The sequence below is a fragment of the Artibeus jamaicensis genome, unplaced genomic scaffold (assembly GCF_021234435.1).
Source record: "Artibeus jamaicensis isolate MK-2021 breed Jamaican fruit bat unplaced genomic scaffold, CSHL_Jam_final contig_1157, whole genome shotgun sequence".
In the NCBI taxonomy this organism is placed as follows: domain Eukaryota; kingdom Metazoa; phylum Chordata; class Mammalia; order Chiroptera; family Phyllostomidae; genus Artibeus; species Artibeus jamaicensis.
Genome location: NW_026521226.1, coordinates 1,151,139 through 1,173,033, shown reverse-complemented (window position 1 = coordinate 1,173,033; position 21,895 = coordinate 1,151,139). Strand labels below are relative to the sequence as shown.

The window sequence follows — 21,895 nt, the reverse complement described above, 5'->3', positions numbered from 1 at the left end:
TGTAACTCCCTTACTTCATCCCACAACCATATACCAGGTCTGTCTGGAAAAAGACCAGCCATTGTTAATATAATAAGAGTTTGCATGACATCAATGTAACCTAGCAGCCAAGGAGAGTGGACTGGAATGCTCATGTGTGAACAATGACAACTTCACTGTACTAGTCTGTAGGGGCAGTGGATGCTATTGAGTGAGCATGTATATTGTGTGGCCATTGCATTCAAAATCACTGAGCAAGTAGAGCAACAAATCTGCGTCAGATTTTGCATTAAGCTTGAACATTCCTCCATGGAAACTATTTGGATGATTCAAAAGGACACAGCTATGAGCAAGTGGTGACTGGAAGCTTCATCATGACAACATGCCCACTGGTACATCATGTCTTGTGCAGAGCCTTTTTGTGAAACATCAAACCACCCAGGTGACTTGCCACCCTTACCTTGCCTATACCTATGCCCTATGCCTTTGTCCTTCACCTCAGCAAGGCCCATTCTCTTCCATGAGAACTTATCACTAATAAACTTTGCTTGCATGCTAATAGAGTTGCTGATCTGTAATTCTTTGCCGTGTCAGTGAGGAGAACAGAGTTCCTCCCACAACAAATATTCAGAGTGGTCCTATGTAGAAGCACAAGTCTGTATATAAGGACACCAGGAAGGCTCTAACAGTGAATCTGACCCCCACTAAATGAATAATGTCAAACAGTTTCTGCTAATAGCATTTCAAACAGTGTCTGAAATAAAGTAAGGATTCCAGGTGTTCATTTTTATTAAAAATAATTTTATGACTGAAGGGAAGCAGAGTGTGCCATTCTGGAATATGTTTTCTTTGTGTGTGGGGGTGGGGGAGTGGTTATTGATTATTTTAAACTAGGAGTTTTTGTTCTTTTTTTGCCATTTTAATCATTTTATTTAACTTTTTTATTGTTGTTCAATTACAGTTGTCCCCATTTCTTTCCCCCATTACTCTCCCCTGCCCTACCCTCCTCCGCTTCTATATTCAATCCTCCCCCCTCCCCTCACCCCTGTTATCTTTTTCCTTGGGTCCTTTATACCTGAAAACCCTTCCCCTTCCCCTTCTTTTAAGTTAGTTATATTTAAGAAATGAAAGACTCAGGAAAATCCGTTGATCTTCTCTCTAAAGAATTTAGATAAAAGACCTGGTCAAGGAAGAGAGATATCATTATAGCATTATAGATAACTGTAGTTTAACCTGAACTACTGTAGTGTGATAGGGAGCAACCAGCAAAGCCTATTTGATCAAAGACTTCTCTGCGTCCCATTGTTAAAGATGGACCAGCAAACATTTGTGTTTGGAAACATTTGCTTTTCCATTCCACATAAACTGCCTTTCTTCTCTTTGAAGTCCCAAACCACTGCTCCCTGCCCCCTTAGCCTGAGCTCAAGAAGGCAAAGCTTCAATTGAGCCAGTATTCTTATGAAACCCCTGTGCATACATGTGTAATTAAATTTAGTTATTTTCTTCTGTTAATCTCTCTCGTGTCAATTTGATTATTAGACCAGCCAGAAGAACTAAGAGAATGGGAAGAAGAAGGAATTTTTTTCTCTTCCCTCACATGATAAAGGTAGAAATGTGTAGTGAAAAAACAAAAAGTCCCACAATCGAACCAGGGTGAGAAGCATATTTAATATTTTGAGAGAGAGAGAAATGGATCATGCTCTGTATCACTATACCTGGCTCTAAAAAATATTTTTTGTTATTTTTGAAACTCTCTGAAGGTTAGAACAAATAAGTAAAATTACACTGAAAAAATATTTAATGGATATCAATGACTTATGATCAATGAGTAAATCATATTATTATTAACACGCACTTGATGGTTTATGGTCATGTGGTACTGAGCAATTAAAAGGTAAACATTCTTGATCACACCTCCTAATGCTCACTGATCACTCCAATAAGCGTGGGCCTTACTGGGGCTCATAAATGCAAGGGAATTCTGCCACACTGACTTCCTGAAGCATGGCACATCTCTAGATAGCACTCTTCTCACTGTTTGGTAAAGTTAGTATTTCCACTGCATTGCAAGATTCTTGAAGACAGAGCAAGACTGCATTCTTCTCGACTTTTTTCTTTAAATCTCTCACAATGTTCTCATTAGGTTTTGAAAGGACTCAAAATATCTTTTGACATCACACTGAAATTTTTCAACCTTTTTTCCCCTATCAAGTGTACCCAGATACAACTAAAACAATAAAATTGCAATGAGATAGAGAAAAGTCAATGGATATTCATTATGAAAGCATAGAAAACAAATCAAGTTACAGCACTATTAATGCCATGATACCAAATGAATCATGGGCTATGCTATTACTAATAGCAATAACAGTAATATCTAACTGCAAGCAATTGCTATACAATAAGCACACCTCTTTCACTCTTATTTATCTTCCACTATTAATACCCAGTTTAGACATGAAGACTATTAATACCCAGTTTAGACAGTTTTTTATTATACCCAGTTTAGACATGAAGAAACTGAGACTGGAGGAGATTAAGTAATTTGTCAGCCACTAGCAAGAAATGGAGGAGTTGGGACTCTAATTTTATTCTCTGTAACTTTAAATCTTTCCATTTTTCCAGAATCAAGAAAATGTGACAGCTCAAAAATATTTTCGCCTTTTAAACTTTATTCAACACCAATGACAGAAGTATTTACTTAGAGTCATTGTGGGTTCCTGAAATAGCTTCTAAATTACCAAGTAAAACCAAATTATGTCTTCTAGATTTTGCAATAGATATATTTTATTACTTTCCATTAAAAAAAAAATTGGTGGCCTGAGGAGAGTGAATTCAGTTTTTAAAAAGAGCACCATTGAATGTTTAAAGACTTTTATCTTACACATTCACATTTTAGAATTTTGCCTACCACACTATGAAGTTAACTAAAATATTTTTTTCTCTTGCACTTGAGATAAAAGGAGGTTGCCTATACCAACCAGCCCTTTAACTGGAAAAAGGAAGACCCTTTGGAAACCTGAGCAGGAAATTTACAATTAAAGCATTTGGGCTGAGATATAAAACTATCATATTATCTATTAAAGTACTGTGCTTTCATAGTGAAATTTGTCGCCAAATATTAAGATAAAACTAAGAAAGATCTGTGTGAGTAGAATTCATGTTTCCGCTCAGAAGATACTGGGTGCAGAACAGTAAGTTCACTGCAGACCATTGTTTACTTTCAAATGTAAACGACATGCCCAGATCAGGGCTGTAGTGACCAGATCCAGGCATGTTGTGCCCACTTTATCAGAATGCACACTCGTTGAAAAATTTTGTCTATACAGAATGGACATGGAAAACAAAGAAGAGAAGTGAATGAACAAACCAATCTTCCGTTCTACACCCTCTTCATTCCGATTTTGTCAATCTAATTTCACTCATACTGACTCATGGTGAAACAGAGAAAACACCAGGATTACACTCAGATGTGCAGAGGTTAGTAACGGCTTACTTTCCAAAAACAGCTCATCCCCCAGTAACACTACAGTTGCCTTCCATTCCATTTTACTTAGGTTAGCAACTGAACCGCTTCAAAAATTTCCCCCAAAGTCCGGAACACATTCCTAGGGTTAAATATTCAAAGGGGGTGTTTTAAAGAAGGTCGTGTTTGGACTTCCAGGGAAAACATTGCCATTTCTCACTAGGCGGATTTCCGCTGGTTCCCTCCTGTCATTTCGTCTCTCTTTTACACTCAGCCCCTTACTCAGTCGCGGGCACCCAGTTTTCCTATAGCCAACCTCTTAGGGCCAATAAGAAAGTTAAAAAGAGGGGGGAAACGCCCTCCCGCTTCCAATTTCCTCTGCTCGGCTGCTGTCAACCACAGAGCTGGCCGAGCCGGAACCGCCGTCACTGCTAACCTTTCAGCTGGTTCGGTTGCAGCCACCGCCGCTGCCAGATTCCAGAGGCGAAGAAACATTGGGGAAGTGACCAGACATGGATGTGAACATTGCACCGCTCCGGGCCTGGGATGATTTCTTTCCAGGCTCTGACCGCTTCGCCCGGCCAGACTTCAGGGACATTTCCAAATGGAACAACCGCGTGGTGAGCAACCTGCTCTACTATCAGACCAACTACCTGGTGGTAGCTGCCATGATGATTTCAGTTGTGGGGTAAGTGGGGCCCCTTCGGGGCATTGATGGGGGTAGTTCGGAGGGACTTGAGGGCCAGACTCCGCGGGCGGAAATTCTCTGCACGCGCGGCGGGGGCCGGGGCAACTGCAGGCGGACCAGCCTCAGTAGCCTGCGCTCAGAGTGAGGCCGCAGCAACCTGGGGCCCCGTTTTCCTTTCCGTCCCTCGGGTTGAGACCTGCGGGGGCCCTGAGAGTAAGGACATATTGACAGTCCCGGGCAAGAACAGTGACTTTTTTCAGCCTTGCTTCGATTAGGGTCTTGCTGGGGGAATGTCGGTAGTGGCCGGTCTTTTAAAAATAAGGAAAGGAAAGTGGCGTAACCCTATCTTGGGACTGGATCCCGACGGTGTCCGCTTGTGTTCGGCAGTGTAGGAAGGACATTCAGGAGGCGACGGGCTCTGTCAGTGTCTATGCTGTGCCTGACGCTTTGTACAACGAAGCCGAACTTGGAGGCAAGCGGGGGCCGTTCCCTGGGACGCATCACCCAGTGTGGGATGAAGGCTGCCCTGCCTGTACGAGTGGGGTCCTTAATTTTTTTTTCCTCCTAGGAGTTGACAGGCATGGCCACTTTCTGTATCTTCACTTCCTAGACTGCGTTCTGTGTATAGGAGGCCTTTTCAACCGGATCTTAAAATAAAAAAGTGCCCTGTGTTACATACAGTTTCACACATGCACATACGCCCACTCTGCTAGGATCCACACATCTTTAAAGAAAAAGCCGCCCTCAGGCATTATAAGGGACTCGCTTGCCATTAAAGAAGTGTCTGATATTTCCACTTCAGAGTAAACACAGAGGGAAGAGCAAGCTGGCCTGGGAGACAGGAGAAATCCAAACTTGGAGGGTGTGAGAAAGGACTAATAGGGTGGTTTTTTAAGTTGGTTTGCTGTTCTTTGACTTATTTATTGAGTCATTCTTCTGTGCCAATTACGGGAGCACAGTGGGATCGGACAGAGATGAAAGAATTCATCTGTGGGCCAGAAGGCCCAAGGGCACCATTGGTTGTTGAGAAGCTATAGGACCAAACTCAGTGCACAGAGAAGAGAGAGGTCACAATTTCTTGGGTGTGGTTTAGAGCAGTCACCCTGACGGAGAAGTGGACGCTCATCTGTGGGGTTCGGTTGACAGTTAATTACCCAGATCCTCATTCTGTGTTGCTTAAGGACCTGCAATCTCTGAGAACGACTCAGTGTCTGGAGGGCAGAACTCTGAGCCAAGGTGGCAACCTAAGTTAAAATTAGTTGGGGTAAAACAGGCCTGAAACAGCTGCCTTCTGAACCTTCCCCTGTCTTTATGCTGGAGTCTTATTTCCTATACACTAAAAAAATTAAAAGAAAAAAAACCCAATAGTAAATAGGATTGCATCTGTTATTTTCCTTCCTTTTTTCTTTTGTAAAGAAGTAAACAAGGAATCTTATCTGGTGATTTAGCTATGGGGTTGTTTTTGTTTTTAGGCAACTTCAAAAAGTTAGATATGAGGCAAGTTCTGACACAAACCTAGCAAATGTACCAAAAACAAAACAAAACAAACAAAAAACATTGCTTTTCAGAGAGGTGTACTGCCCAGACCAGACTCAGCTCAGGTAACCTTGCTGGAATCTATTTTTTTTTTTACCTGGGAAGGCCAGGGCCCTTCCCTTCCTTAACTAAATTTAGCTCTCTTGTAGTGTCTTAGCCCACTAACTCAGGCAGTTTGGAGTGTTTGCCCTTCTCATTCCTTTTTTCAAATGGGAGATGTTGGTTGGCATTGAATTTTTTAAGGTAAAAGTAAAACATAGCCATGTTAATTTTTTATAATTATTATTTTGAAAAACTTGGGCCAGTAGTGAGTGTTTTTGAAAACTCTGTACAAAATGTGAGCTTTTGTAGCTCAGTAAAAACTTAATGTATGACCTTCAACTATTTTTTCTGTGTCTACAAACACACAGTCTATAGTTTTTCTCACAAATTGCTCTTTTCTTTCTTAATAAACTAACAATAACAAAGTGATTACTTGAATTCCCTCATACAACCCAATGAGATGAAATACTGTTATTTCTCCTATAAACCTAAACCTGAGGCTCAGAGAGGTTAAATGACTTGCTCAAAGTCACAGACCCAGGGTTGTGCTCTTAACTACTATGGTAACCTTCCTATGAGTCATAAGGTGTAGAATTATAGTCTGTTAAAGCTGGAAGAAACCAAGTATCTTCAGGGTCAGGGAGCTTAGTTGATTCTGGAACACTTCTCATTCTACAGAGAACCCTCTTGATAAAGCCAGTAGATGCGTGGGCTCAGAGCAGTGCTGGAGGCTGTGCATCCGGGTCCTCTCTACTGGCATCTGACAGTTCTTTTGATATCTTGGTACAGTTGTGTGAAAATGTGGCCTGACTGTTTACTGGGGAAAGGACTCTGTTGAAGGGAGTTCTTCCGGGGTGTTCTTCCATCCCCTGCTGGTGAGAAGGAACCTGCAGGTCATTGTTAGAGGGTTCTAAGTCTCAGCTCTGACTGCTCTCATGTTGAAAACCCACTTAAATGAGGATAGAGAGGGCCTGCAGGGAGGGAGAAGGAAGACTAAGAGGATATCCTCTACCTCCAAAACCACTTGCTCTTTGAGTTTTACTGCTATAAAATAGGAATGACATGACTTAATATAAAACTAATCAAGGTCTTGCAGATGACAACACTGAAATGTTAGGTGTTATAGTAAATCCTAGGTCACAGGCATGTTTAAAATTCTCACAGCTTGTGTGTTGTCTTAGGCAGAAGTTTTAGATGATGAATAAACACTAGTGGTTTACTTGTGTTTCATATAAAACTTTGCTTCCCTTGAAGACTTGAGTTTCCTTTTGAGATGCAAGTGTCACTTCAGAAGAGACTGAATGACTTAAAAGGAATAACATGAATCACAAGCTGGAGAATGTATGTTTTGCTGAAAATAGCTTTGCGTCCTTTAAATCCAGAAGGGAAAGCTGTCTGAGATTGAAGAGGAACTGAGTTACCTTCTCCATCCTTGTCATAAGACATGTTGGCATCAGATACTCATTTTACCTCACATACAGCAATACAAGTCTGTGCCTGTATTTTTTTTATTGTAGTTCAATTATAGTTGTCTCCATTCCACCCCCCCCTCCATCCCCACCCATCCCTACCTCCCACCCTCGATCCTACCCCCTTTGGCTTTGTCCATGTGTTCTTTACAAACGCTCCTTGACAACCATTCTACTGTTTCCCCCCATTATCCCCTCCAACCCTCCCTCTGGTTACTGTCAGTTGGTTCTTTATTTTAATGTCTCTGGTTATATATTTCTTTTTTATTTTTTTAAAGATTTTATTTATTTTATTTTATTTATTTTTTCCTTGTTCCATAGGGAAAAACTTAAAAAAATTATCTGTTTTAATTTTTTAATATATTTTATTGACTGTGTTATTACAGTTGTCCCATTTCCCCCCTTCACTTCCTTCCACCCTGCTCCCCCTCCCACCCACATTCCCCCCTTTAGTTCATGTGCATGTGTCACACTTATTAGTTCTTTGGCTTCTACATTTCCCATACTATTCTTACCTTCCCCCTGTCTATTTTCAACCTACTATACATGCTACTTATTCTCTATACCTTTTCCCCTTCTCTTCCAATTGCCCTGTTGCTAACCTTCCATGTGATCTCCATTTCTGTGGTTCTGTCCCTGTTCTAGTTGTTTGCTTAGTTTGTTTCATTTTTGTTTTAGGTGTGGCTGTTAATAATTATGAGTTTGCTGTCATTTTACCATACATGTTTTTTATCTTCTTTTTCTTTTAAGATTTCCTCTAATAAGGGCTTGGTGATGATGAACTCCTTTAACTTGACCTTATCTGGGAAGCACTTTATCTGCCCTTCCATTCTAAATGAAAGCTTCTTTGGGACTCTGAGCTTCCTAGACTTCCTGGAAGTCAATTTCCTTTGCCAAACTGGGGAAGTTCTCCTTTATTATTTGTTCAAATAACGTTTCCACTTGTTGCTCTTCCTCTTCTCTTTCTGGTGTCCCTATAATTCAGACGTTGGAACGTTTAAAGATGTCCTGGAGGTTCCTAAGCCTCTCCTCATTTTTTTTGAATTCTTGTCTCTTAATTCTTTTTTGATTGGATGTTTCTTTCTTCCTTCTGGTCTACTCTATTGATTTGAGTCCCAGTTTTCTTGCCATCACTATTGGTTCCCTGTGCATTTTCCTTTATTTCACTTAGCGTAGCCTTCATTTTTTCATCTATTTTGCAACTAAAATCAACCAGTTCTGTGAGCATCCTGATCACCAGCGTTTTGAACTGTGCATCTGATAGGTTGGCTATCTCTTCATCACTTAGTTCAGTTTGTTCTGGAGCTTTGCTCTGTTCTTTCATTTGGGCCATTTTTTTTTTTTTTTGTCTCAGTGCAGCTGTTACTTGGTGAGGGGTGGAGCCTTAGGTGTCACCAGGGTCTGGCAACCCAGTTGCTGGGTTGTGATGCTGTACCTTGGAGACGAGTCTGAGAGTGAACGATGGTGCTTGCTCTGCTCTTTGCTGGATTTCAGTGACTTCCCCCACTTCCCACAAGCAAACTGGGCCCTTCTGGTGTTGATTCTTGTGTGGGTGGGTTTGTGTACATCCTGGGACCCTGTGGGTGTCTCCAACGAACTCTACTGTGAGGCTGGGAGTTTCTCCTTGCACCTCAGCCCCCACAGGTGTTTTCAATTAGTGTTTTGAGGCTTTATTTTTCCACTCTGGGACCCTGGGTTATATGGTCTGTCTTGCTCCCCAGTATCACCTGGTTTATCTGCTAGCAAATGTGGGACTTCCCCGTCTGCCAGCCTCTTTGTGCCCTGTGCTCCACAATCTGCCGCCTCGCTGGGTCTGCCTGCTGCTGCCCTGTGCATCCAGGGTCCGCCAGCCACCGCTTTGCCATGACCCCTTTCTGACTGGCCACCTGACTCTGCCCCTCCTACTGGTTTGAATGAATGTTGCTTCGTTAACTCCTGGTTGTTGGGCTTCCGTACAGTTCATCCTTCCATATGGTACTAGTTGTTTTTTGTTTCTGAATTGTTGTCCTTATTTTGGTTGTGGGAGGAGGCACAGTGTGTATACCTACACCTCCATCTTGGCCAGAGTCCTATTTATTTTATTTTTAGAAAGGGCAAGGGAGGGAGAGAAACACCAAATGATTGCCTGTCACATGCCCCCAACTGGGTACCTGGCCTGCAACTCAGGCATGTGCCCTGACCGGGAATTGAACAGGCAACCTTTCAGTTGCAAGGTGATGCTCAATCCACTGAGCCACACCAGCCAGGGCTCTGGTTATATTTTTAAAGTGAGGAACAAAGACAACATCTAATAGCACATGCAATTGAAGTACTAAGCATGTGATATATTCTAGTTGTGGACAGGAATTTCTGTGTGCTTAACAGAATGCCAAAACCTGTGAGTTGGAGAAATCTACTATAGAACAGCATCTTTCACTCCGGGAACTTGTTAGAAATGGACACTCTCAGGCCCCAGACATATTGGGTCAGAATCTCCATTCTAACAAGACTCTCAGATGACTCACAGGCAGTGACAATTTAAGAGGTATAAGTCTGCCGTGGTTCAGAAGAAAGAGAAAATTTAAATAAACATAATTATTGCCCAAGTGTCATCTTCAGAGATTCTAAATATATAGTTCTTGCCTGGGCCCAGGCACTGTAGTTTTATCTTAACTCCCCAAGTTATCCTGATATACGAGGGGGGACCTCCCCCTAAAAAAAGAGAATTACCTTCTGGAGGGCAGGTCTCTTGTAGTACAGGCTTCCTCTGCTAGGGGAGTGTTCTGGAGAAACCCATCCGTATCAGTGTACCAGTTGGTGTTATGAGAGGCTGTGTTCAGCTGCAGTGAATTTTTTTTAAAGATTCATCGTGTTTGCCCATTTCCTGATGGGTGATTTACTAGAGCACACCTGCCCATACCACACTGACTATTCAGCAGTTTTGGGTACAAAATGAATGATCCCTGTGTCCCACCCTATTCACCCAATTTTGCCGCAAGCAACCTTTTTTTGTTTGTTTCCTTGGGTGAAAAAGATGTGGAAGAGGTGAAACAAAAAACAGCAAAAGAACTAAAAGGCATCAAAATCAATGAGTTCAAAAACTGTTTTGAGCAGTGGAAAAAAATGTCTACAGATGTATATCACATTAAATGGAGAGTACTTTGAAGCTGACTGAAGTTGAAACATGTAAGAATAAATACATGATTTTTTAAAAATAAATTCTGGGTTTTTTTGGATCACCCTCCTACACCACCAAGTTGAAGTTGTAAGGTACTGATCCCATTCAACTCCCCAACTTTCAGAAATATAAATGCTTAAATTATGTGGCTAATTGGAACTAAGGCTGCTAATAGCAGCTTCTTTTATTGATATAAAGTAAAATACTTTCCCATTTAATCATACTGCAAATATTCTAAAGCTCCTAATTAATCAATTTTTCCTGAATAGTTTATTCTCACAACACCTGTATTATTTGCAACTCTTATTCTCACAAATTCCTCCCTGCTAGCTGAACTGTATTTTCTGGTGTGACATCAGAAGCACCAAACCACACACAAAATCTTCAAACGCATGAGCCCCTCCACTGCATCTCCACTTAGAAAGGCACTTATGCTCAATTGTGTATGTGCATGCCTTCCCTTCAAGAAAGCACAATGTAGCTGCTAAATGAAAAAGCCCATTATTTTCATAGAAAGTATCACCTTGTAGCCTGTTACCAGAGAGTGGACCCTAAAGGAGTGGACTCCTTTATGCTTTCAGTTGCTTGAGATGCGAAGGATTTTCTGGAAGGCTGGTAACTGCATTTGAAATGAGCATTGCTATAATATTTTTAAAAATGAGTGTGGTCCCATAGAATGTTTTAGGACTATGGCTACCAGCATCTGGTATTAAAGAAATGGTTTGGGCCCAGGCTGGTTGGCTCAGTTGGTTGGAGTGTTGTCCTATAGACCAAAAGTTCGCGGATTTGATTCCCAATCAGGCCAGGTCATGTACAGAAGGCAGCCAATTGATGTTTCTCTCTCACTTCAATATTTCTTTCTCCCCCCCCCAGAATCAACAAATATATCCTCAGATGAGGATTAAAAAATAAAAAACAAAACCAAGTTTCCAGTTGGTAAAGGAAGAAAACAGTCCTGGGATACTCTGGGTGGGAACATATCAAAACATTAGCATGTGAAATTGATTGTTGCTTATTCATGCTAAAACCTAGTGGGAATGTTTTTGAGATTAATCAGCTTCATCACCAATTGTGTGATAGCACTCTTATTTGTGCTGCTTCATTCTTTCACTCCACAAAGTATATGAAGCACTTACCCCCTCCATGATAATATGCCAGGACATACCGTGGAGAATGTGATAGCTATGATTCCTGCCTTCAGTGCCTTTAGAGTTTACAGTGGTAGCTAGACATGTCAGAATAACCATTACACAAGTACAAGCATAGTGAGCATACAGAAAAACAAATTTATATAAACATACATCACCTTTGGCCTGACTAACTTGATCTCCCCTCTATAATATGATTCTAAATTCCAATACTCTCACATGTTGAGAATGGGAGGGGCATTTAGTATGTGCATAGGGTAAATGGTTATGAAATTTATTCATCCTCACCCTTCTACTCAGTTCAAGCAATATTTACTGAGTACCTACTTTGTGCCAGACATTGTGAAAGCCCTGAGGATACAGGAAGGAAGTGAAGTCCACCCAGCTTTCCCAAATCCTCCCAGAATTCATTTCTTTCTGCCCTTCCAGACCCCTTCATTCACTTACGAAGCGGAGCTTGCGGCATGCTGGCGTATGTCTTCCCCTGGTGGATTACGTATTTCTCCTGATACCAGAAGAAACACAATTTTAATTTCAGATAATTTGCAAATTTTATCATCTAATAAGGATTATTTTTTGTTAAATCATCTTCTGACACTATGTAACCTTGTCCTTCTTGACTTCTCCCCACACACTTTTTAAAAAAGAGTGTATGTTCTAGGACTCTGTGGGTCTCTCCAACAAACACTTCTGTGAGGCTGGGAGTTTCTTCCACTGCCACAACTCCCACAGGTTTTTACAGTGAGAGGTTTTGAGGCCTATTTCCCCCCACTAGAACCCTGGGTTCCATGGTCTGTCCTGTTTCCCAGTTGTACCTCCTGGCTTATTCCCACTCAAATGCGGGACCACCTGCTCTGCCAGCCACCACCTTCCAGAGTGTCCTGTCTGCCCCCTACTGGTCTGGATGAATGTTTCTTCTTTAACTCCTTGGTTGTTGGACTTGCCAGTGGCTGTCAGGATTGTGGATCACTTGGATATGAGTGTTCAGTTTGTGCCAATTACTGAGGGTGCAATAAATTTCAGCACACAGTGAGTATGCAGTAAATACCAATGGAGTTCCTAATTCACTGAGTAGGAAAATCTCCAGGTTAGGTTACTATGACCATTCTGTGGCAGGAGACAGGCTTCTGTCCCATCTTAACTGCTCTTGGTCATTAGACCCAGGAGACACTCCCCATGTTTACTCAAAACTGGTTTGTACATTTACATTTATACTTTACAGTAGAAATAGACCTTGCCAGGATGGAAGACCGTGTTAAGAAACCAACATAAACATAGAAGATTGTTGGGGTTATCTGAGGTACAGAGAGCAAGAGGGGCCCTGTATAGACAGGTTTGTGGGACATGGATCTCCTCCTGGCCCCCAGCCTGCACTAGCAAAAAAACGAACAAATCTCACCAGTCATACCAGAATAATTATCACTTACTTACATTTGCATAGGAGCTTAGATGATTTATCTTACTTTTGCTTTTTTGTTTGTTTCTTTCATTTCAGCTCTGTGAAGACACAAAGACAGGAACTAATTTTTCGGTAATATTTAGTATCCAATGAGAATAATAGTGATTTCTCCAAGAAAAGTCTCACAGCACTTAATTTGTGGCCATAGAAAGTTGTTGTGTTCATTGAAATAACATGAAAATATGCTCAGTTCTTAGCGTTTTTCTGTCTTTCAATAAATATTTATTGAATACTTGTTCTGTGCTAGGTGCTGGGGAGAAAATGTTATGGTCCCTGTCCTCATGGAACTTAATCTGTAGTGGGAGACAAGGACATTCATCCAGTGCTAATTCAAATAAATGCAAACTGCCTAGGAGTTAGTGCTCTGAAGAAGATCAGATGGTGCTCTGACCAGGTCAGGTGAGAGGGACTGAGAGAAAAAGCCGAAGAAGTTGAGATGTGAGGGATGTAGGAAGGACCAAGTAGAGAACAGCTTTTTCATGGGCCTGGCAGGGCTAGAGGCAAGGTGAGTTCTGTAGATGTTTAGAAGCTCCAGCAGATGGAGTGTAGGAACCTGAGAAGGCAGTCTGAGAAAGCTAGAGCCAGAGCAGCTGCTGGCTCTGGGGGCTTATTCACACCCTAACTACTGCAGACAGATGCAGAGTGTGGCCTGGATATCAGGCCCCTGTTTCTCCCCCAGCCAAGGCCTCCTGTGGGGGTATAAATCACACAACTGGGTGCAGCTGTTGAGGCATCAGGGGCTGGACCCTGCAGGGCCTGGTACATGTGTGAAGAGTTCTGTTTTTATTCTGAGAGCAATGAGAAGCAAAGAAACAGATGGGTGGGTTCCTGTTTGCTAGGATCCCTCTGGCTTTTGAAGGACTGTGAAAAAAACATTAGCAATTTAGAGAAGTTCACTGTGAGTAAATTGTTTCCCCCTTTCTTGGTGAATCAGGCTTCCTCAAAAAATAAACTGCAAAAATAGCTTTTTGTGTTAGAAAATTAGAATTCAGTATAAAAGCTGTTTCTACTGCTCAGGAAATATTACGCTGCTTCTTTGGTTCTTGACATTGCAGCCTTAAAGAAGCTACCAAATATGCCTTCGAATCTATCTGAGTATCTCTGTTTTGGTTTCATAGCCAACTCTGCAACTGGTGGCCTGGGGATAAATTTATTAATTTGTCTGTTCCTTAGCTTGCTTTTATGTAGAATGAAGTAGGTTTTCAAGGTTCCTGCAGCTCTCAAATTCTGTGATTGGTCAGTATTTTTTCCCTTAAGTGGCTCATGCTAGTTCTGTAGCTGTCCTTGGCTGAATCACACTGCATGTTTAAGACACACGTCCTAACCTGCTAATAGCCACCTTCCTTCAGAGAGAAACAAGAATGCTAAGGAATTTCTCAGAATGGCCCTTAGTTGTGTATCCCAAATAGAAGAATGGGGTTTCTTAAAATGGTAGGCAGTAGGGGAGAAATTCCTGAGCCTGATTAACAACACAGAATGGCTTAGATTGTCAGTTGGTGTCCCAGTTACATCAGCTGGCATCTTTTTTCTCCCCTGGATTCCTTTGAATACATTTTTTCACTTCCCCAGGCCTCAACTTATTCGTGTGTAATGGGACTGAACTGATTCATCTTTGAAGACTCTGCTGCATGCTTTGTGGGATTCTAAACCTTTTTGCAGCCATCAATGATTCCAATAGAATTTTTAAATATTACATATATTTATTTACTAGTCGAATGGGTGAAATGGGATATATATGTATGTAGGTATATATTTTTATATTATCTCAAAATAGAAAAAACAGTTACGTTATTTTAAATGTATTTTTAAGTATAGTTAGCATACAATATTATATTGCTTATATTAGTTTCAAGTGTGTGATATGGTGATTCAACATTTTTATACCTTACAGTATGATCACTCCACTAATCCTAGTAATCATCTGTCATCATGTAAGCTTGTAACAATATTACTGACTATATTTCCCTTGCGTTTTTTATGTGCCTGTGCCCTCTGGTAACCATCCCTTTGGTCTCTGTTTCTATGAGTCTGTTTTTGTTTCGTTTTTTTATTTATGAAACCAGGTCCTATTTCAACCAAGAACAGAATATTATGTTCCTCTCTTCCCCTCTCTGCTGTTTTCCCTTTCTCCCTCTGTCTCTCCCTTCTGCTGCTATGTGTGTTAATTTCCTCCAAGTGCAGGTAGGTGCCAGGGCATGGGAGTGGTGTGCATCTTACCATTTCTTGGAGTGGAATTGCCCTTAAGCAAAATAAGGAAGAAAATCATTTCTGCTCTGAGTAACTTTGTTTGTTTTTTCAAGCTTAGAAACTTGGTTACTCTCTAATTATAGATTATGGCTGGGTGTATTATAAACTCAAACCAGTCCTATCTCTGCTCTGTTTTCTTCCCTTGACCATGAGCAACAGGAACAGGTGAAAAACAAATCTGGAATTGCTTGAGTCAGGCCTGGATTTTTCATTGTTCTTTGTCACTGGCTTAATTTAGACACTCAACCAGATATCTACTTTACTTGTATAGAGGAACATAGGAAAAGCTTGGAGTGCATTTTATTCCATGCTCACATCATTTTAATAGGTATTTTAGAAAGAACTGAGTAGGGGGCATTTCATGCTTTGCTGCCAACCAGTCCTCTCCTATTTATATATTATGCAAAAGAGTTTCCTGAAACTTGAATCCTGCACTCTAGTTCTTTGTGTTAATGTTAGTGTTGTTTTTCTTTACAGCTCAGAAATATTTGGGTGTGTTATAGATAAACATCAAGGCTCTGTAAAAGTGTTTATTTCTTTCGGTACCTTTTACCACTTTCATTCGCTCATTTTTTAATATTGTTTTTTTTCATTTTCAACTAATGCATCACTATTGAGGAAAACATGTAAATAAGCAAATGGAAATAAACTATCCATGATCCTACTACCAATATAACTACTGTAGGCTTTGGTATAATTTCTATCAGATTCCTTTTGGTGTTAGTAACGAGATTTATTAATCTGTGACAGTCTCCATCTAGTCTCCCCACCACCTGCTAAAGAGGATTTTGTTTTTGCCCTCTCCAATTCTCCCTTTCCTAAGGCCTATGAGGAAATTTTTGGGTTTCTCACACCAATTATGGGGTTAAGTCAGGAGGTAGGGTATGACCCACATAAAATTTTAAAATGAAAAAAAGTACAAAGAGACTAACTAGACCCAGATAATAAGAACTGGGGAAGACAAGAAGAATAGCACATGAGCTAGATGTTGGGAAAGCGTGGGGGCAGTGAACCAAGGTTTGAGCAGGAGAAGGAGCCGCTTCACTGTGTGTATGAATGGAAATTGTGTTAATGCTATTAAAGAGATGAAGTAAAGATTGTTGTAGTTGGCTGTGCCATGCCTCTGTGGGGATAGGGAGCAGCTGCTTTTATATTTTTATACTTTCTTTTTTAGACGTTCACATTATTCCTATTACCAAAGAATTTACTAATTGTGGAAATTTCTACTTCTGAGCTGTGTAATATATGATAAGTCTACGTAACCTCACAGAGAGAATGTGTTCTAGTTGCTTTTACCCGCACATTATTAATGTCTCCCATATTATTAATTATACTTTGACTCTTACAAATTTGCTGTATATCCCACCATCTAGTAAATTCTTGGCCCTATAGGTTATTTCTAAAAGTTTTTAATCATAAGTACCACTCATAAATACTGTTAGAACTCGGTCTTTGCATTTTTATTTCCTTAGACTCAATTCTAGGGAAGGGATTTGTTGTCTTGAAGGGTATAAGTATTTGCAAGAGTTTTGAATGAAATAAGCAATTTATTATTGTAGGGTTTAATTTTAAATTATGTGCTAATACTTTTACCACTGTTTAATTTCATGTAAAATTTTACTTTAATTTCTTAAAAGCATTTTTGACATTGATTATATCCCTGATTTCACCCATTAAGGTATATAATACTTTCACTCCTATTAGAAACTATTTCAAATAGCTTTTATGTTTGGAGAGGTAGAATCAGAGCTAAATGTAAAAGGATTTTTAAAAATTTATTAATTATTTTACATTTGAATCTCATCATGAGTGTGAATCCTTCCTTTGTTCCATTTCACAGGTAGTAAGTTCTTGGCTTCACCTTTCATTGTCCTGTCTTCCCCTCTCCCTCACTTCCAAATCCGTCATGACGATACTCAGAGCATGATGAAAACACATCGACTTTCTTAGTCCTTCCTAAGTAAAGTGCTCATTAGCTTCTCATGAGGGTAAAATGTTAGTAATTTGTTGCATTTGCTGACCACAACTGTCTTGTTAAGGGTTTTGTATACACAGTGAGTAGGAGTGGAGGTGGGGGCTACAATGCCCAGTCAGTTTAGTTTATGAAATAACTTGGTCTGAATTTCCTCCTCATAATGTGTTCCCACCTTATGAACAGTAGTGTTATCTCTGACTCATGCACCAATGGATCTGAAAGCTCTGTATTTGGAAATCCTAATTGATAACCCATTTCCTAACAATGCTCTCGGCCCTTTTGAAGAATTATAATGGACTGTCTGTGCCAGGAGTCATAAACTCAAATGCCTCCATGACTAGACCAGTTGTATAAGAGAGCAATACAGGCCATTTATTAGAAAAACAGTGAGTAATGGCAGCTCACTGGGGCCTCTGTGTCAGAGAGGCCACGGTGGTGGTGGGGGCGCTGAGGCATGATGAAGATGAGTGGTTCTATCTGAATGGGAAGGCAGCCCCAGCCTTTGTTGACACATGGGTAAGTGGGCCTCGTGTGGTTAGATATTCTTGTTTCCAGGAGAAGCAAAAACCTCCAAGTTTTATGGATTTTTTAAACACATTGAGATTCAAGTTAAAGTTTTTTAAAACATTGTACATTTCACATATACAGTATTTGACCTGGCCCATGGAGGTCATTCTGCGATCTCTATGCTATATTCATCTATCATGGCCATTTCTGTGAGGATTTAAATAATACTTGAGAGCTCAGAAAATACAGTTTAATGTGTACTAGAGCCTGGATGAATGAAAGGTAAACATAGCCCCTGCAAACAATGGGGTCTTTTAAATTTTAAGTCTTAAAATTGTGGGTCTCTAATGAGATGAACTGACGAGTTTGGTGGGAGTCAGGTTGCCTAGATGTGAATCTTGGCCCCACCATTTTCTTACCTCCGCACCAGAGTTTCTTCTTTTGAGAAATGAATGGCTCCGAGGGCTATATAAGGCAATTTAGATACAATGCTTAGTAAATATTATACATTCATTTTTACTCCTCCCCTTCCTCATCTTCCTATTCTTGCTGCTATTACTATTGACCTGGCCTCCCTCTTTTTCTTATGTTCCAGGTTTCTGAGCCCCTTCAACATGATCCTTGGAGGAATTGTGGTGGTGCTGGTGTTCACAGGGTTTGTGTGGGCAGCCCACAATAAAGACATCCTCCGCCGGATGAAGAAGCAATACCCCACAACCTTTGTCATGGTGGTCATGGTGGCTAGCTACTTCCTCATATCCATGTTTGGGGGGGTCATGGTCTTTGTGTTTGGCATCACTTTTCCTTTGTTGTGTAAGTGAATCTGAGTTGATTTTTCTTTTAAAAATGTAGGAGAGATTGTTCAGTGGGAATTACATAACCTGTTTCTTATGTGTGTTGGTATATCTATGAAGTTATCAGGCCTTTCTCAAATAGCAGATTAAGACCTAGTAGTACATTAATTCTACAAATATGTATTGGGCACCTGCTAAGTACCAGACATTCTTCTGGGGATGCAACAGTAAACAAAAGAAACACAAATCCAAAGTCACACATTAGAAAGTGGCATAGCCTCCATTGGACTTCAGATTTGTCTGATATTAGAGTCTGTTCTCAATCTTTTAAGTGCCATTCACACCTCCCTGACTCAAGAATGTCAAGAATGAATGTATGTCATTTGGAAGTAAATTACTTACTCTACTACTTAGAAGATCATTATTGGTGTCAAGTTTTATAAGTCTATGGAAATAATTATCCCAGAATATAGACACTAAGTTTTCCAATTCTGGTGAAGAGAACTAGATATTTTCTAAGTCTTACCTGCATTTTTTCCCCACTGAGATTCCAAACACATGAAGCCTGAAATAGAGAAGAGATAAAATTCAGTCTCATCTGTAGAAATCTGATGAAAATTCTAGTGTATTAAGTGATAGGAATATCCCTTTAACTTTTTAATAGCATTTCACACAAGCATTATTTCATTAAGTAAAATCAACTGCTTATTTGGAGTTGTATTAGATTAAGCCCAGAATATTTATGCATGTGTCCCACACAGTACTGGACAAAATATTTGAATCAGCAAACTCAAGCTTTTTGAAATATTCTTCAAATTTTCCTAATGTGCTAGAGGCTTATTATTTCAATGATTTAACTTTGGTACCTTTTCATCTCAGAGCCTGATATAGGCCAGTGTAGTGAAGTTGATTTCTATTCCTAGGCCTGCTAGAAACCAGCCATGTGGTTTGGACCAGGTATACTATATGGGCTGTAGTTCATACATCTGTAAAATAAGAAAATTAGACAAGATCTGCTGTTTCTAAACTTTGATGATTGTGAGACTCAACCAGGATGCTTTTTAAAAATATAAACTTCCTAACCATATTTCTCGGAGACCTTGATTCTGTGGGTTGACAGTGGTGCCCACAAAACCTCCTATTTTAAAAAATTGCCTTGTGTGTTTCTAAGGGCTAGTCTAGGTTGGGGGCCTCCAGATAGAATACATATTAGTTTCTCACAATGAGGGTCCAAAGTCACGTTTATCAGAATCATCCAGAGTGAATGTGAAATTTCACATTCTAGAGCCCTACCTCAGTCTTAACAGCCTAAATTGGGGGGAGGGGAGTGGAGACTTGGAATTTGTCTATCTAACAGGCTGCCCAGCTGATATGTATGTACACAGAAGTTCGAAAATCATTGGTGTAGATCACTTGGGGTGTACCTATTTAAAATACAGATTCCCAGGCCCGTTCATTAAGGTTCTGGTCTAGGAAAGGGGTCAGGGAATCCATTTCTTAATAAACAAACTTGGGTAATTCTTGATGATGAAGCAAATTTGGGGAACATGAAGGTATATTAAATCTATAAAACTATTAGTTTTTCTTTATAAATCTTTGGAAAACTGCCTCTTTGGTTGACTTCACCACAATGCAGACAATCCCAGAACTGAGCTTGAGTTCCTTTCTGGGAACCTTGTGGAAGGTTGATTGGTCTGCAGGTTTGGAGTCATGTGGACTTTTTTTTGAGCGTCAGGGCATTTGTAGCAGTGGGACGGTGATGGTATCAATGTAGGGAGGGAAGTGTGGTTGCGAGGTCAGCGTCCTTCCTCTTGAAGATAGTCCTTCCCTTCACACAAAAAGGAAACTTCATATATGGCTTGACAGAGAGCTTTATATAAAGCTTATATATAGTCCAAGGAGACATTGGAGGGTTTAGACTGATTAGAGAACCAGGTCGGGTTCCAGTGAAGGAGACTGGGACTGGAAGTAAGAGTAGAGAGTGGTCTGTGACTGGAGAAGAAGGGGTCTAACCATGTCTCATCTCTCTGCAGTGATGTTTATCCATGCCTCGCTCAGACTGCGGAACCTCAAGAACAAACTAGAGAACAAGATGGAGGGAATTGGGCTAAAGAGGACACCCATGGGCATTGTGCTGGATGCTCTGGAGCAGCAGGAAGAAAGCATCGGCAAATTCACTGAGTACATCAGCAAAGTGAAGGAGTAAACGCAGCTGACCTGGCCAGAGGCTGCAACAGAACACGAGTTGCAGTTTGCCCTCATTCGGACACCCTTCTCATTTGTATTTTTGAAATGGGAGGGACATACCACCCAACCATCAATGGCTGTATGCACATGTTGGCCAAACTGTTAACCTCTTTGATGTTACAGAGAGAAGGTCTCAAAAACTGAAAGAAACCACCCTCCTAGAATGTAGGGATTTTCAGCTCGTTTATGAAAACTGGTAGGAAGTGGAGCACACTTATGTCTGTACGTAAATAAAAGAAAATATAAAAATTATGGATTGTACAATACTGTTATCTTGTGGGGGAAAAGGTAATTTTAAAGTGTTGAGGCAATTGAGTAAAAGGAAAGACTGTTTAAGTAGACAATGGTATGAATTAGCCTGTTGAATTTCCCCAGCATCCTCCTCAAAAAATACTCCTAAGGATTATATGTGGGCTATAAATTAGTTTTGTTTTTATTCTCTTAAAATCGAAGATGATCTCTATCACTTTGCCTCCTGTTTGGCTTGCAGTTGAAACTGGATAAACTGTTCATATTTTGTTTACAAATATAAAGGTAACTGTTTAGCAGAATATTTTGTCAAAGTTTTGTAAATTTTTGAAATGCTAGCAATGTATTTTCACTAGCATGTATTTGTTGCAAACTGAATGTCATCTTCCTTAAGGAGATTACAGCTATGTAACCTGTATTATTCTTTACATTCTTCTTTAAAAAAAATAAAACAAGTTATGTATATATTGCATATTTTTATTTTTATAATAACAAAAAGGTGTCCAAGATAATATCTCCTGTGTTTTTATCATTTTTAGTGTTAACTGGAACATTTCAAAAGAAGAAAACTTTTGAAAGTTTTTTCAAAAGAAGAAAACACATTAAAATGTGTGTTTTAATTTCTTAGGGCATAATGAGGACAATAGCTGATTATTTGAAATCTGAAAAGCATCTTTATTTTTTTGTTTAATTTTTATTGTGGTTTTTTTTTTAGTCCCCTTTATACTCACCACCCCCCCCCAGCAATCACCACACTGTTGACCACGTCCATGAGTCCTTTTGCCTTTTTGTGCAATCTCTGTACTAATTCTTCCCCCTATCTGTCATCCTGTTCTCCATTTATGAGTCTGTTCCCATTTTCCTGTTAGTTCAGTTTATTAATTCAATTCCACATGTGAGTGAAATTATATGGTACTTGTCTTTCTCCGACT

General features: G+C 40.2%; 1 protein-coding gene across 1 annotated transcript; it reads left to right on the top strand.

Annotated features, from left to right (window-relative positions):
- Positions 1–3,716: 3,716 nt before the first annotated feature.
- ARL6IP5 (ADP ribosylation factor like GTPase 6 interacting protein 5) lies at positions 3,717–21,428 on the top strand. The gene is made up of 3 exons (XM_037130761.2): positions 3,717–4,133; positions 18,269–18,486; positions 20,501–21,428. The coding sequence occupies exons 1-3, from the start codon at positions 3,958–3,960 to the stop codon at positions 20,671–20,673; spliced, it is 567 nt and encodes a 188-aa protein (XP_036986656.1). The 5' UTR covers positions 3,717–3,957; the 3' UTR covers positions 20,674–21,428.
- Positions 21,429–21,895: the final 467 nt, after the last annotated feature.

Coding starts and splice junctions, on each gene's coding strand:
- ARL6IP5 (XM_037130761.2), top strand. CDS start 3,958: ATGGATGTGAACATTGCACCGCTCCGGGCCTGGGATGATTTCTTTCCA. Junction 4,134..18,268: donor ATGATGATTTCAGTTGTGGG/GTAAGTGGGGCC, acceptor CTTATGTTCCAG/GTTTCTGAGCCCCTTCAACA. Junction 18,487..20,500: donor CATCACTTTTCCTTTGTTGT/GTAAGTGAATCT, acceptor ATCTCTCTGCAG/TGATGTTTATCCATGCCTCG.